Source organism: Ptychodera flava, chromosome 4 (assembly GCF_041260155.1).
Source record: "Ptychodera flava strain L36383 chromosome 4, AS_Pfla_20210202, whole genome shotgun sequence".
NCBI lineage: Eukaryota > Metazoa > Hemichordata > Enteropneusta > Ptychoderidae > Ptychodera > Ptychodera flava.
In genome coordinates this window covers 13,250,594-13,268,078 of record NC_091931.1, presented here as the reverse complement: position 1 = coordinate 13,268,078, position 17,485 = coordinate 13,250,594, and the positions used below count along the sequence as shown (strand labels likewise).

The window sequence follows — 17,485 nt, the reverse complement described above, 5'->3', positions numbered from 1 at the left end:
TGGTACGACCTTATTAAAATGCAGAATCCGCTGTACGTAATGTTCTTAGGTTGGCATTGCACCATTTTTTGGTCCAAATTTGCCTCAAAAGAAGTCTGCATGTATTTATCGCCACGTGACTGATGTCTCTGCGTGCATACAGTTACGTCAGTCTGCCAGTCAGTTAATTACCTGTCTCTATGCTCGTCAGGTTAATATTCAATTACTGAGGTGACATTGGTTAGGGTTCGACGAAGGTAATATGATAAAATATTTATAACTGCCAGTTTCATGAAAAGGCATATCTTAAAAAAGGATAGGGTTTTCTTATATTTTGCGTTAAACAAGTTTGCCAGATAAATAGCTACGTCTAAAGCTCACTTAGATGTACCTTTATTGTTTACACACATGTGTAGTTTACTTTTTACACAGATTCATAGTAGCACTCTGACGGGTTTTTACTCAATTCTTTTTAGATATATTCAGACGAAAAAGAAGCCCGGAAGGAATGATGCGGCGATAAAATCTGACGAAATAGAAGACGAAGGAAGCTTGAATGCCACCTTTAACAAAAATGCACCAGGAAAAAGCAGCGTGAGTTTTTTTTAACCACGATGGGGGGGGGGGGGGTTTCTCTGAACAAATCTATTTTAATACCTCAACTATCACGAACATGAAAACACTAAATTGAAATTGAAACACTAAATTCAACTGAATATCATGCTGTGTGTGTTTGGTATGTTGTCAACAGAGGTAATACACAGTGTATTTTGTAGATGATTAATGTTACCTTGCCCGCTCCCATGCAGCTACAGATTCGACCTGACATGTTACATATCGAAACGAGGCTAGTGTACGAATATCGAAAGGCGAAAAATACGTCGTCATTTCCGGAGGGTAATAAAATGTTTTTGCTCGAAGACGGTAGCCACTATATGTAATCAACTGTTTCAAGGTGTAGGCAAGCATTGCGGTAAAGGATTTAGCTCGACGATGCACGGAGATGCGTCGGCGACACTTACTTTACGGCGTATACGAAGTAAAGCGACACTGAAGAGTGATACACTGCACGATAAATGCATTTTCATAAATATATCATTTTATTATTTTCACAGATTCATTTAGATTTACAAATATATTTGACTACGCGACCGGAATACAGAGACGCAGAATACCTTAAAAGGGTGAGTCGCCTTCCAGTATAAATGATCAGTCAACGTGTTCGTTTACTTTAAGAATAGGACATACCCTTCCTCTCATATAGCTTCCTTTCTCTTTTGTTCGGAGTGTTTCTTTATTGGAAAGCTGTCTTCCATGACGAAAGGAATTTCACCCGATAGAGTCGTTCATAGTTGTTATCACGGACATGCAAATTATATAAATGTGACTCGCGGATCAGGATTCGACAATGTAGTCGGTGATAAATTAACAAGCACCTTGAAAGAAATTATGATATTAAATTAAATCGACCCCGCCGTAATTGTGTTCGATCATTGTGCAACTAGTTATAATGTTTTTTGGGCTCAGGCTGTGTGCCAGCTTGGATACAAGGTTGATGTTTTGCTTGAGAAAGACGCAATCATCGAGTGGTGGGGAACCGATTGTCGATTGAGTAATGCAACAATAAGGCCACCATTGTACCCACAGAATCGCGTGTATCAACTACAATCCCTGAACGGAATTTAATTACTCCAAGTGACCAACGCAGAGCGCTGTGTAACTATTGATTTGTGTACACTTTACGCTGAAGTTTGACCCAGATGTTTGACGCGTGTACATGGATCTCAGTGATACAAAACCACATACGCCATTTTAACACATATGGCTTCTATGGCGACTTTAAATACTTAAATACAAACCGAAACATTATCCTATCATGCACTCGGATATTTTGTTGTTTTTTAATATGCCACTGTTCCAGTTAAATATTTTCTGACATCGAGAGCGGAACTCAAGAGTTTTATCAAATCGAGTTGGATTTTTTCCTTCCCACTGTAAAACGCATAGTTGTGAGAAAAATACAGATACAAAGACAGCGGGCCTTTGACCGAGACAAGGCGAAAAGATATTGAAGGATTTTAAAAATCTTCCAGATATACACAACTTCCTTGCGTGTAACCTTTTATTTGGACGCCCGTGCATGCGTATCTGACGCTAATGAGCGAGGTTGGTCTTCTTCAATAATCATACAGTGCGCATTGTTTGGATTTTGTTGTTGAATTCCAACAGTTAATATTTGTATTAACAACTCAACCAGCACGGATTTTATAGTCTCGTATCACTTCCGACTTATCTTATCTGTTCCCATGTTCTGAAATTTGCTGAGTTTAACCGTATCGTGTCGATACGAAAAGTTAACCACAAGCTCGGAGTGGAAATAACGGTAAAACAAGAAGAGGTCCCACTGTAACTGGAGAGTATTGTTTTACAGTCTCTGTCTATCTGTCTGTGTCTGTCTGTCTGTCTGTCTGTCTGTCTGTATATATATATATATATATATATATATATATATATATATATATATATATATATAAAATATACACACACAGTACCCTTTGAACTTGACCCACAAAAGTAAACTCAGCTTCTAATTCTAGAGACAGACAGCACGACAAGTATGCACTCCTGCTTATCACCTCATCCCTCACATCATCAACATTTCATACTTGACTGTTTTGGCATTCTCTGTGACCCTGAACACACATTTTTTACTTCACACTATCAGATCGTGTGGGTGCTAAGGACGACCAAGGCATTTACCATGTTTTCCACCGAGATGGAGGAAGAGATGGCCCGACGAGTCGCCTACGAACGTTACGACAACGGCCGTGTCATAGCCTACCAGGGCAAACCACCCGATCGATTCTATTACATTCTGTCGGGAAGAGGTCGGTACCTGGGTATCTCCTTTACTCACTGCGATATCAGACTTTATCTGTATAGAAGATTATTGATTGCCTATGCTGGCACAGCATGACCATGTGTTTGTATATGAAAATCAATTGAATGAATTGATTGATTGATTGATTTCAATTATGATTGAATCTCATTAAGCTGACTTACGTCATAAAAACCGATTAATCGATTGATTGATTGATTGATTGATTAGGCTTTACTTTTGAAATTCTGAATTCACAGGGACATAAGTCGCACCTTCTGTATTACTGATATATTTACATAGATGTTACAACCTCATATAACCGGTTTTCCCCCACCATTTCATATTGAACAGTAAATATGCTGCGACAATACAAACTACAGACCGGCGAAGTGTCGAAATCGATGGGATTCCTGAACAAAGGAAAGATAACAGATGTAAGTTATGTTCCACTGTCTGTCAGTTGCTTGTTAGGAGACCAAAGACCCAGAGAAACTAACTCAATCCTGATCGCGAAAGCACAAGCAGAGCTCGCTTTTGTTTCGTCTCTGGAAGTTTAGAAGGTTTCCTCATTTTCCCCGGTTTCCGTCAGTTCATTAGATTTAAATGCAAGATAAGCTTCGATTGAGTACATGTTTCTTAAAATGTTGTCAGGCATAAATCGTACGTTTACATGAAGTTCGACTAAAGTCCGTACACTACTTTAAAATGCCAAACTTTTAATTACTTCTATTATGCATGCTGTAAGATTACTGTGCTAGTTTTATGGGCGTAAAATCTACAAGCAATTTCATGTCTTGTTTTAGACTGAAGAAATGGAAAAACAATGGAACAGAGAGTCCAATTTGATTTGCAAGGGACCCGTAGAAGTACTACTCGTCGACAAAAAGGTACGTAAGGTCGTGACTGTCGATGGACGAAAAAGTAGATGGATGGGTGGGTGGGAGAGGAGCGTGGACGACCGATGAACTGAATTAGCCCATCTGATGTTTTATGATTACGTTACGCATTAAAATTGATTTGTAGATGCAGGCAGATAAGGAAGTCAGCAGATAGTAGATAACTAGTTTGGTACAGAGGTATAACAGGTAGTAAGGTGGGCGGCCATAGGTGAGTAGATGTTCGCGATCTTCCTCCCGCTTGGATGTGTTATGTATGTGTGTGTGAGGAATAACACAAGAGTGTTTTACTTGCTCGAGTATTCGCTTGTAAACTTCACATTGAATATCTCTCACAGGATTACTTTTTCCTGCAAAACACGGACGCCGGCCCGCCAATCGACTTTCTCCGGTAAGTATACTAACATTAATCTTTCGCGAGAATTGTCAACATACCGAGCTCTGACATTGCCAATAATTTGTTCACCTCTGTAGTACCGTTGTTCAAATCACGTTTATGCAATTCACTATGGCTTTTTTTCAGAACTGTTGATCTCTTTCGTGAGTTTCCTTGTGAAGAATTCCTCAATCATCCTGAAGCTATAGAGTTCAAGTACTATGGGTATGTATGTCCTCTGATCCACGCATGTACACCCTAATGCACAATCAGCCTAAAGGGTTTTGCGGGAGTGAGCGCTGTATAAAAGATTTTTTGATTACTCGCACTCTTTCCACGTTTTTGGCTAAAACCATCACGATGGTGGAAACCAACCCGAAGCTATACAAGTGTGTTTTTAACTAACTAGCTCGGGTATACCTAATTGTCGCTCACGTGCAATCTTCCGAGGTGTTCAAGTTGTGATGTAGCAGCCAAAATATTTTTGCGCTCTGAATGCAATGTTCAAGGCGTAGATAGGTTTCGAATTCTGAAGACGAATTCTTGAAGATGGAATTTCATTTCCTGTTCGAATGTAATCTTTACCACAATCTAAGGATTCAATTTCTGCCGAATGGGGCGATTAGTAACCCAGGTCAATGAACTTTAACCAAACTTTTCACGAGTAATGACAGAAAAATTATATGTAATTTAGCAAAATTTACTTATCAAGCTTTTGAATTAAGGAAGGAAGCCTATTGATAATATGTATTTCCTTTTCAAATTCACGATAGTAGTGCAATCTGTTTATGTAATTATTTTACTTTATGTGTTTAAGTTGTATGGATGTGATGGGCTGGAGGCCTGAACACAATACAGTTGCAAATTCCGAATTCTGAGAATGAGCGTGATATGCAATGTTAGAACTGTTTTGAGGATTCTAATGCACAGTTAATGGAGATGTTGATGTTAGATGTTACAGTGGGAATTCAAAATATAGAACAGAACTAATTAAATAAGAAAAATGCGTACTCAGGTGATGGATGACAGTCATGCAAATATGAATACGAAGTGACCTCAGGCGAAATGGCAATTTCTCTGCTTGTCAGTTACGGGTACTTTCTACTAAAACCAAACGATCTGCTTACGACTTATTCTTTTCAAAAGAGGCTCTGTAGTTTATCATCTACGGCGTCAATAATGCATTTTAGTATTTCTGCTGGGCATAAAGGCAACTGGCTTGGTTTCAAATTTTGTAACTTTCATTGTTATACTTCATTAACTCTCTTAAAAATATGTTGCGAAAAAAGTTTACGTGCATGTCTATTGGCACCGTGTAGAAGCATCGTGTACCGTACCGATGGATAGATAGATAGATAGATAGATAGATAGATAGATAGATAGATAGATAGATAGATAGATAGATAGATAGATAGAAAGATAGATAGATAGATAGATAGATAGATAGATAGATAGATGGTATAGGTAGGTAGGTAGATAGATATGCATATGCGGATCTTGTTTACCGTATGAGTCGAATGATGTGAGAACTTTACACAAATAAAATATCCAATTTAAACTTGGAGCGATGAACCGTGCAATGCTTATCTTCAAGCAGTATTTAAATTTCTTTAGTCATGCATAATCCTGTTTTGAAACATTTACCTGAAGCACAAAGTACGAGCAGGATATTAAATTTGTTTTCTAATGTTCTCTCTCTCAGCCCAAATAAACAGGTGGTTAAGGACACAAACACTAGAAACTGGCTGTACGTGGTGAAATCGGTGAGTGTAAAATGTTACGAGACTTTGTTTCATTAACAATGAATATACCTTTACGATTAAACATCAATATTGAATTTACATTATTGTTTGAGCCGTTCTCCACCTCTTTTGAAGCACAATATAAAGTGAGTGTTATGTCAGACTTTCCGTTGTCGCTCATCTTGCTGACTGCATTGCAGGGTGTGTGCAAGTGTGTCCGGCGACAGGAAGTTGTCGACGTTACGCAGGACAAACGGCTTAGCAGCAAACAGCGACTGGAGAAACTGGGCTGCGCAAAGGGGTACAGCCACGCTGATGGTGAGTCGATTTTTTTGTGTAATTTGTTTGTTGTTTTGGGGAGTGGCTTTGTGTTTTTCCCGAATTCTATTAGGGTTACCGTGGATCAGTGTCTAGGTTGAGGCGGATGAAGCGAACCATCTGAATGAGCGGAAAACAAGATTGAACAGGAATTGAAAAGCAAGTAGCGCAAAACGATATCATCACACATGTAAATAGCGTGGGAACAGGGTACATTTCACTAAGTCCTCTTGACGCACACAGTATTTTCTCTCTGGGTTTGTTTCTCCAAGATAATTTAGGATGCAATATCGTTAGAGGTCTGAGAAAGCTGGACAAATTTACTTTGATGATATTTTATTTTGTTTACATATAGCCGGAATAACTTGTCTGTTTTGCTTTTGTTATTTACTTTCTAGCGATGCTGGAAACCAAGCTGAAACGAACAATCGAAAGAGGGCAGAAAAATTTTACTTTGCCGGAGGTCAGTGGAAGACTGAGTTGTATGAGACTCAAAGACCAGCCTTTACATCTTCGATTCCTCTTGTCGTTTTATATTTCATTTTTCACTCTACCCACAATCTGTGTTGTGTCACGTGTCCAGTCTGTGTCAAAATCGTACTTTTCACAGGGCGGTGAGCAATTTATGAGCCTGGTAACTTTTTAGCAAAAATATAAATTCGTCCTTGCTTGGACACTGTTTCTTGACAAAGACGTAGTGAAATTGATTCCATTACTTCAGCAAACCGTGATAAAGATCATACGGGCATCCCTTCAAAATATATATTTCTGCAAGCGCGTCATCATGTGTGACAAGTTCATTTTAAAGTAATACGTGATAACATCCAATATCTCAATCATTTAACTCTCATTGGTTATATTATATCGGTGACTAATGACGTCATCGCTAAATCTAGGTAACTTAAAATATGTGTGGTGATATTTTTTAAATATATTTTTCCTTTCTAACCCGGTATCTGTCTCTTTCTGATTCACATTTTTGTTCGGTGTGCCACGCAGGGACTTGGTGTATCAATGCGCGGTGACTAATGGGCGAGATAAAATATTGTGTGAGCGTGTGTGTTTTGCGCGTAACCCCCTCCCCATCTGATTTTACAGATTGAAAGAGTTCCCGAGCACCTCACTGTGTGTAACCCCCACGCACAATCATTAGGCTTCAATGGTAACGGGATGGTAAGTGGTGGTCGCAGTTTGTTATGAAGTACGCCACTAACAAAAATGTAAATTTATTCCATTGGTTTTTTTTTTTTAATTTGCCATTCATCATTTACGGGATCGTTAATGTAACACACTCTTCACAGACTCATTCAAAAGTAAGGCACACTTAACATTCAACAATGTAACATTATAATATTAACACTGTAAAAGTAAATAGAAGCATCGAAGTCAGACTATTGTAACTGCTTGCTGACTCATGGGGGCGCTACGAACTCCACAGCTAACTCCATCTCCCGCAGACGACTAATACCATTTTCTTGTCCCACGGTCGTCCTTTAATCAGATACCAACAAGTCGAAGGACGAGTGTAGTACACCAGAGCAAAGAAGCTACTCCGAGTGTAGTCACCATGACAGATCATGAGTCAGGTAAGCTGCACTTTGGTCACTGGTGGAAACGTGTAAAAAAAGGCGACAAATATGAGACCCACACATAAACCTATATTATTACACTTTCGTGTAAATTTTGATATTACTTTTGGATCAGAATTTCTACCGTCATCAGATTTTCATCTTTCAACTTAAAGTTCAGTGTGAAGTCTGCAGAAGTATGTAGTGTGTACAAATATTTTAATATATTACCCATCTGCAGAAATAGGTAGTCTGTAAAATTGTTACCTACATTTGTATTGCTTGTTTGTTACACGTGACAAGCAGATATGTCGCAATGTTTAACGAAATCAAGAGCAAGCTCTTGACGATATCACATGGATTCTCATACAATTGCAAGAGGAATCAGTACCCCAAGTTGCTTAGTTAAACCCTGACATGATAGAGTAGCATAGTACAAGTTAATCTCGAAAGCGCAGCTCTGTTCAAAACAAAGAGGAGGCACAGTGGGGCAGTGGTTAGGACGCCTTCCTCACTAGCGGAGGATGGAGAGCTCGAGACCCGGTCAGGCCAGCGTACTCATTCCCCTAGGCTCCTCATTGCCCCAGTGGGCAATGTGTAGTGGGAACCTAATCCTGTAAATAGCCATTCTCCAGTTGGATGATGGATAAAATACATAATTGTACAGCACGTGAGAGAATGTCAAAGGTTGCAGATATACAATTTTGGTAATTTTTGTGACCATTTGACTTGTCGTGACGTCACCATAGATTTCTGTACATTTAGATTTTTTTTCCTCTTCCATCCAGAGACTGTTGGAAGCATGCTTGACGGAAGTGAGATGGGAGATGAAACTGAGCACGTCGATGAGGTGACGGTAAAGAACTTGTTTATGACGATTGATTGATTAACATAATTACTGCCTGTACAAAGAGCGATGCAAACCCATTATCGAGCATTTTATCTGGACATGCAAAACTTGAAGTTACGTGATCAACTGCGGTTCAACACATGCCATATCTTGTAAAAGAGGCTTGTCGGCTTTGTTCACTTGCAGCAGTACAATCTCGCCACCAGCCCATCCATTGCTCATTGAATGGTTACGGTTAGAGGGCGCACTCTTATTGCATGACTTTCAAGAGGCAATTACTGATTTAACTACCACAAGTACGAGTGATGGAATCCCTTTAATGCCAGCAACTAGTTTCCCTTATTTAACAGAGTTTTCCACCCCTGAGTAGACACAACATCCACAACATTAAGTTAAATTCTCAAACTGTCTCTTGATTCACAAAGGGTTCCACAAAAAAGAAATTTCACCGGGCATCCGTGTCGATTGAACTGCCTCCGCTGGCTCTGGCCGGTTCCAAGGAGAGGCAATCGCTAGTCAACAACAGACAAGGCAGGAGTATGTTCATGACGCAGAGAGCGAGGACGGAGACACAGATCGCTCGAAAGCGAAGGCAGTTCCTAGACGACGAGATGGAAGAAACTCCGCTCAGGAGGGCGTATCTACAACTTGATCTTCTCAAAGCAGGGGACATGATCGTAAGTTTTTTATTTAATAATTTATCTTAATGATCCCCGTGTATTTCAAAAGTGAACTTGGTGCCAGTCCAAGCAATACTCTTCCAGGATGCGGCCTATCTTGTTTACACGTTTGCATATTATCATCAAGTAGCCAGGCCTGTATGCCAATTTGAATTGTGCATTAATACCCAGCCCGCCTCGGGCTTCCTTGTCCTGTAACACAAGTTGGTCATGGCGTAGTTCCTATATAGGCAAGACGCATTCTACGGATTGTGTAGCGCCACATCGACATGGTATGCATGTAGTCTCAGTAGGTACAGCATGAGATCGAATTCAGCTCCATATCACTGCAATTCCAAAGTGAAGTGTGTGTGGTTGCAAACCTTTTCTGTTGATCTGTTGCAGGGCTTGAATGACATATCAGGTTTGAGTCGCGCTCGGAGGTCAGGAGTTAGTGTGGTGAGTCACTGAGGCATTTCAGTAGATAACCGTTTATATAATTTTATAATGCTGGATTTCTATGACGAGAAGAAATGAACGGACGATATTGCAATTGCAAATCATAGCAGTTTTCAGGTGACACAATTATTTCCGTGCAATGTTCAGTTCGCGCGACAATGATTGGCTCATAAATTTGGTTATTAAATTTTGTGCCATAGCGTAGTGATTGTCATTGGTGTTTCTCTGTAATTTCATTCCAGTGGAGCGACGGTGCTGAAATTATCAAGATCAATAAACGATTCTTTCGACAGCATGCCGGTACTGTCACAATGTTGAAGCTGGAGACGATGGTAAGTTTGCCCAATGCCCGAGTGTCTCTGTTTGGCAGTTTTCAGAACAAATTTCCCAATACCATTCGAAATCCAAGTAAGGCATAAATTGAAGACTGACTCCAACTTAAAGAATTTAAGTCTTAACTTTCAATGGCTTCACAAAAAGTACAGATATAGTCAAAGCGACTTCAACCATTATGTGAAGCACCTCTCACTGTCGAGAAATAGACATAAGCGAATACTGCGGGCAATGTTTTACAGCGTTTGTATGTTTTCCTATTCCGTTATACAACTATAGAACAGAGAATACGTATCGGAGGCGGACGCAATGCAGAACCTTGAGGAGCAAGAAACGTGGCACCAGTACAAGACTATTTTGATGAAGAAACTCTCCAAGCACGGACGCATCGCAAAGGACCAGGCAAAACCGCCAGCGTTGTCGATTTAATGGATGAATGGCACCATGGAGGTAAAAAACCTCCATGATAGGACTAGGAAAATAAACATTGATCAGTACTCTGAACAAATAGAATTTTACGCAGATGCAATGCGTTGTGAGGAGACAATCAACGCCAGTGTAGGCGAAATCTGAACAGAACACTCCATCGCCCGATACGGCAAGACGGATCGCTAAAACATTGACATTATGAAGGCGGGCTTTTGTCACGTTCTCGCAAAGCCGCCCCGGATTTTCTGTGCAACATTTTGAACAAGTAGTGTTGCATTGTTTAAAAGACTTAAACACACTTACGACACTCTGTCGTTAAATTGGCACTGTTGCAGCCGTACTGATAATTGTAAGATTACCGTCCAATGACAGATAGTTGGATGATTCAAATCATCGTGTGGAGGGAATAGTTACTTGTCTCCGATCGCCCTCCTGCGACTTCAGTGTGCTTTCCACGATGACGTTTTATATATACAGCTACTTTTGATTGGCCTGAAATTTGAGTGGTGGTCATGGCCACATTCAAATATGCCGTTGAAATCCTGGACATGTTCATCCTGATCAACCTTTGTCTGAATTGAGCATTTGCCATTGATGACATCCTCAAACAATTCCGTCCAAATGTCGTCAATGCATTTCATGTGAAGAATTATTTACCAAGCTTTGTGGCATAGAGTCATAAGGCCACAAATTAGGGATTTGTTACGGCAAAACTTTTTGGAAACCGTTGTCAAAATCAGGTCTGCCCGTCGAAGAATTACACAGTGAGTTGCGTCTTCAAGGCAGTGCGCCCCTCGATATTGGAAGAATCAAAACTTTTGCTCAAACTTTTGAAATTAAGAATGAAAGTCAGGAGTCAGCGTGCAAAATTGGTAGTACGGAAACAAATTTCCTGATAGTTCTCGACACTTGAAATTCAAAATGGCCGCCTGTTTTAACTCTATTCGGAAAATTAAACTTTTTAAGAATAATCCCACACATTGTAGACCAAAATGCATTGTAAAATTAAAGTTGTAAGAGTCCATATATCTTTCCCCTAGGCGCATTCTACCTGAAAGGATCAGTGAAGTATCACAACGGTTTGCCCAAAATGTCGATTTATTTGACGTGCTCGACAATCAGCATAGAAACAGGAAAATATTAATTTATAAATTCTAAGAATTCATATTCAAATTCAGTTTCGGATTATCGAATTTTGGAACGCTTCCCTCAAAGACTATTTTGTTTGATTCCACCGACACGGCAGTTTTCACACGCACTTTGCCTTCCCACCGTGTATCGTATCCCAGAGATGACAGGTGTGTATTAGTTGCCTGACTTTTTTTGTTGATATGATGTTGATTGCTTTTGTATGAAATCACGTGTTTAACTTTATTCCCCTTGAAGAGAATGTATGTTCTCAATGACGTGCTGGGAATTCCATTGATGTCGCCCATGCTACGGAAACAAAAGAATCTCGACGTCATATTCTAAAAGGGTGCCATAAACTTGATCCACTATCCGTTTACTGTTGGTGTTTCTTGTTTAACCCCAAATAACGCGTGCATGCATTACAAATCAACTGGTTTTCTTCTTCCCCGACTGTTTTCAACACTCCGTTCGAGACAATATTGGTAATTTTTTTTTTCAAGGTATTCAAACGCAAGCTGCTAAAATGGCACTATTTTCCTGAAAGATGAAGTTGGTCTTTATTTTTCTCAATCGAGTGACAACTCACGCTGTACTTCGATTATTGGTTTGTAAATAAAAGTGGTCGTAATATATTGAACAAAATCAATGTCAAGTGTCATGAAAACCAGAAACAGTGTTTTAGCTCAACTTTAAGTTGTTGGATGTGGGCGAAGTCCTGCAGCTGGACGCAAGTGGCTTTTCATTTGGCTGCAGTGTGTGACGTCCATATCAAGAAAATCCGGGAGTGAATTGTTGAATCTTTAGAGTGGTAGTATATAGTGACGAAAAGACAAATATGCAATTAACCAAAACATTGTAGCCATGCTGATTGAATTAAAAAAAAGGGAATGCATTCGGATGAAGATCTGCAAAAAATTGCGTTATTTGGGAAAAATAGAATACGTGCTAAGAAATAAAAAAAAAAATCTGTCATATTCAAAACTACAAACATTTGCATGGCGTTGAGGTCATAACCAACGTCTTTGGAGATCTTTGTGTCAACCTTTCCAGTGCCATATCAACTTTGTTGTACTCAACGTTGCGCCAAGGATTGCGGTATTTCAGCATACCGTGCGTTAGTTTTCGTGTAATTAACCAATTGGGTCCGTAAATGGTTTTTCACCATCTATCCTGTCTGCAAGCTTGGATAGAGTTGTGTATTTTGTTGAGCTTCCGCTTCAAGGAAGCCAAACAACATAAATCTTTTTTTCAAATTAAACGATATTGACAGAGATAATTCTTTTTCCAAAGACATCAAATATGTCTTCTTAGTCTCCTAAGTCGCCAGAGCCGATCATGCATGGAAAATAGCGTCAACAACACCAAGCCCCGCTTTGTCGTGACGGTTGATGGTATACCAGGTAGACTTTTTATACCGTGTGTAATGATGTCGAAGTATTCTGTCTGTAAGGAACTACCTGCTAACAATGATGATAATTGTCAGGAAAAGGAAGATTGCAGACCCAGCGATCAAGTAGGGTAAAAAGCTCAGCTGATTAAAGGGCCAGTAGCTGTGACTTTTGATAAAGTATTTTCACTATAATTGTCGTTTTGTACGTCAATTGCAAGTTCTTTTGCTGCTCCAAAGCGCATGCACTATTTTGCTTGTGAACACAACGGCTATACGTGCAAAATGCACTCAGTCTGGTGTCTACATTTGAAATCCAGTCCAGACAAGAAATCAAATGCCAAATATAACAATACAATACAACATTAAGTATCTCCGCATGCTTTTGGGATTCGAATAAGAAATCCAAGTTGACGTTGAAAACACTGACATTTAAAATATCATCAAGACCGACAGCTACTGGCCCTTAAACGGATACGGTAGAATTATTGGTATTGATAGAAATCAGACAAGACTGAAATGATAGTATTCTAGGGATTATTTTGACTGCCGCTAAAATGAAGTTGTATTTACATTTTTTGTTGAATTGCTTCGTTATTATTATCAACAAAACCAATTTGAAACATAAATTGAAGCAGAATTAGAAGAGGCATATATATATATATATATATATATATATATATATATATATATATATATATATATATATATATATATATATATATATATATATACCTCGAGTCTATCATAAAATCTCTCTCTGGGAAGAGTCTATCATGAAATCTCTCTCTGGGAATTATGCAAGTGATCATTACTTTTAAAAGTACCCGAGAGGTGTTTGCCTGCTTTTCCCGCGCACTGCTAACAACTTGCATAATTCCCAGAGAGAGATTTCATGATAGCAGTGCGCGGGAAAAGCAGGCAAACACCTCTCGGGTACTTTTAAAAGTAATGATTAATTATAATTAAAGTGGTGAACATTGCAATTTAAAACCGAGCTATTCCCTGGCTAATTAGTTCTACTTTATGAGATCACTATTCAACCTGTAGTAGCACACTTTGTATTGTCAGTGAATACAATGCCATGATCACCGAATGACTCTCAAAAATACACAATATGCTGCATCTCAATTATGTAAAAACAATACTCATAGATTGTGAAATGTTGCATCAAGCAATTCATTTTCCCTGTCACGCTGTCACTGTCAACAGTGTGCTTGGCATGAGTACCCTCTGAGCTCCCACTATCCTTGAAGAAGCACAAAGGTACAAATCAAATTACCAGTACAGCTTTCTTTCTACAATTTCCTCGGACGTATTGATCAAGTAAGTAGTGTTGCCGACCACAGGTGAGTATTTCAAGAGATGACGGCTGCTACATCGTTTTCCTGGCGGTTTACTTCGTGGGTTCGCCTTTGAGCTAGCTATAAGAAAAGGAAATAATTACCTTAGATATTATACAAGTTTCACCATTTATTGTGATTCAAATAGAAAGTTACACTGCACAGTCCACATGTCGTCTGACCGTTGCTCTACCCTAGCCGTTTACACGCATATGGCTGTTTATAGCATTTAATCAACATACTGTTTTAAAAGAAACATTTCTTATCAAATATGACACGACAACCCCTTCATGCGATAAAGCTTCAAAAAGCAGAGAAAAAGTTTATTATACTTTCAATACTTTACTCAAAAATGAAGGGTACAAGTTTGCGATACAAAACCTCAAGTTTGGTATTAATAACAAAAATAAAGTGAAGTCAAAAACTCGATATTACTTCATGAAATTTATAATCTTATTTGAAACAAGAGTACATGTAGCAAAAATGACAATTTTGTTTTGCATTGTCTTTTCCCATTTTTAAAGGGCAGGGTAGAAGAATAATTCTTGACATTCAATAAAAGCTGAAGTTGATACAAAGAGCAAAAATACAAAAAAATATCAAAAGTAGTTTAATATCGGTGGCTTAATAAATAATGTTTGTTTATATTATAGTGGGGAGAATTTTAACACTTGAATCATATAAAGGGGTAAACGTTAACGTTAGATTTTAAAGGTTTTTAAGGGCATTGTGGGGATTTAAAGCGAATTAAGATTTCAATCGCGAATCCTGCAGCCCCCTATATTTGTGAATCTCGGCTTAGTTACCGGTGACCAAACCTTACACATGGTCCTGCTTTAGGATTGGCCATTGTATCTCACGACAAGGTGATCTAAATAGCAGCATCGTTTTGTTTCATGTTTAAAGAATTGATTGGGCATTCTCTAAATAGAAAATAGAATGAAAATAGAATACCTCCTTTCAGAGAGATTCACAGTGCATCCCGATAGGTGTAGGTCTACAATCAGTCTCTCCATCACGCCAATCGACCCATTCTTATACAGAGAAAGTATGATTGACTTAACTCATCGGACTGAGTTGATTGCAAAATCATCGTATGTGTTTTTTTACGGTATAGACGGCGCCTCAGAGACAGATATCCTATCTCTCAAACTTTTACAATATTCTCTTGGTCTGCCACTTGTTGGGGCTTATTTTGAAGCTTACGGAGTAAATAAAGTTTTCGCCGACTTGTAAAAATCAGGAATTTGATTTTCCCCTTAAGAGATACCACAGGGATGGATGCCATTTTTAATTTCAAATACCCCTATAAATATTGTGCAATTTGTTTCTCTGGAACCAACATTTGCACAGTGACCGCCGACTTTTAGTTTTGATTTTGAAGAATGGTTGAAAGTTTACCTGAGAAAAGTTTGAGCAAAAGTGTAAATTTTTCAGTTTCGGGGCGCGGACTACCTTAAGGGAAAATGCTTAATGTGTGAGAAGTCAAACAACTTCACCTTCCGATAAAATTCACATATATCATAAATAGAATCTTTCTTAGAACGCATCAGGAACCGCGCGGTGCACGGAAGGAGATGTTATAGCTACAATATTCAACTCTGTGTACCTTGATCTCATGCGGGGAAACATATGTCCTTGACTTTGTCAGGTCTCAATTCAAGGCTTTCGCTTGCATTGTTTGATTGATTCATTCTGAATTCACTGATGAGTTGACAGCTGACGAACACAGTAGTTTTGTGAGGTTGTAGTCGCCACATGGAGGTCGAGAAAACAACGAACGGAACAGACCTTGCTCCAAAGGGACTATTGTAGCGCCATCACCGTTAATATGACATAATGCGCTCTGTGGAATGGTTCTGAACTACACGTGTTTGACCGTTTTGTTGCTCGCAGTCTGCTTGAAAACGCTGATAATGGGTTACGCTGCCCACACTCGGAGACTCCGTAACAGGAAATACAGAGGGACTGCAAGATTGAACTGACTGAGATAAATACTCAACCTGGAGCCGTGGAGCGTATAACATAGTACAGCACAGAGAGGTGTCCTCAAGATGACTTTTGAATCGACTTCCTCGACTCGCCCAAAATGGTGAGATGACCTTGTGTATAATTAGTCGACTTGTATTCCTTGTTGGGATGATGAACTTATTTCCAAAGATCTGAACTACTTTTCCTGTGTAAATCATTCCACTTGAAGTAGGTACTATTATTTGTTATTTTCCAAAGTGTCACAAGTGAACTTATTCTTTGTACAAATAAATAAAATAATTTCAAATCATCGGTTGCCACATGCAGCCCGTAGGACTTTTATTACAAATTTGTACGGAAATTATGCTTGATTAAGGAAAAAACAAAACATAAAACTCCTTGTAAATGAAATTGCACAATCAATTCATAGGCATAGAAACTTATCTGTAGAGCCTACACTTCGAAAGTCTGGTATTGAAGTGGATACCTTGTTTGTAAAAGGCCTCCGTAAATCGACATTAAGTGTATAATAAACTAGAAAAAGCAGTCTACAACTAGTTACCTTTAATGTGTGTAAAATCATTCGTTAATTAGATCGGAGTTTACTAATTGAGTTAATATTGTGTTAAAGTTACAAGTACGTTCCGGTAAAAAAAAATGAGTCTCTTGTCACCATGTATACGGCATATTTCACAATTTCACTCGTGTATTTTGCTCGTCTATCTGTTCTAAATTCTCATCTAAAAATAGACCCTAAATGTAGCGCATACCTGAAATAATAGAATATATATATATATATATATATATATATATATATATATATATATATATATATATATATATATAAATACAAGTTTACATTTAAAGGATCTATAGGAGTTTTCGAACAGGCAATACGGCAAAGTAAAACATGGATGAGCATATGTGTATTTAGTGACTCTGCTTGACAGAGCATTTCATATTCCAGTTTACATTGTGCTCCCTATTTGTTGTTAAATTGAATTATCCTGGCTAAAGCAGCTTGATTCTATCACTTTCCCCTATACGCTCTGTTCACAGCACAAATACTGAACTCCATAGCTTTACCGTACATCATAGCGAATGACCACTCTAGAGATCACCTAGCTGCAATAATTGTAGCCTTGGTTGGCCCATAGACCCTC

The 17,485-nt window shown here is 38.8% G+C and overlaps 1 protein-coding gene across 12 annotated transcripts in view; it reads left to right on the top strand.

Moving 5' to 3' along the window:
• The window catches only part of LOC139130931 (uncharacterized), a 35,517-nt gene extending 23,254 nt beyond the window's left edge, over positions 1-12,263 (top strand). For 4 of the 12 annotated variants that reach the window (XM_070696776.1, XM_070696777.1, XM_070696779.1 and 1 more), the window contains 17 exons: positions 456-573; positions 1,095-1,163; positions 2,705-2,867; positions 3,212-3,294; positions 3,664-3,747; positions 4,095-4,147; positions 4,280-4,357; positions 5,835-5,895; positions 6,075-6,192; positions 6,591-6,655; positions 7,291-7,365; positions 7,694-7,778; positions 8,549-8,616; positions 9,036-9,287; positions 9,675-9,728; positions 9,971-10,060; positions 10,341-12,263. In XM_070696776.1, the coding sequence (XP_070552877.1) occupies positions 456-573; positions 1,095-1,163; positions 2,705-2,867; positions 3,212-3,294; positions 3,664-3,747; positions 4,095-4,147; positions 4,280-4,357; positions 5,835-5,895; positions 6,075-6,192; positions 6,591-6,655; positions 7,291-7,365; positions 7,694-7,778; positions 8,549-8,616; positions 9,036-9,287; positions 9,675-9,728; positions 9,971-10,060; positions 10,341-10,490 (1,666 nt within the window). In that variant the 3' untranslated portion in view covers positions 10,491-12,263. The remainder of the gene's footprint in view (positions 1-455; positions 574-1,094; positions 1,164-2,704; positions 2,868-3,211; positions 3,295-3,663; positions 3,748-4,094; positions 4,148-4,279; positions 4,358-5,834; positions 5,896-6,074; positions 6,193-6,590; positions 6,656-7,290; positions 7,366-7,693; positions 7,779-8,548; positions 8,617-9,035; positions 9,288-9,674; positions 9,729-9,970; positions 10,061-10,340) is intronic. The other 8 variants (XM_070696778.1, XM_070696780.1, XM_070696772.1 and 5 more) reach the window with 3 other exon arrangements.
• The last annotated feature ends 5,222 nt before the right edge of the window (positions 12,264-17,485 follow it).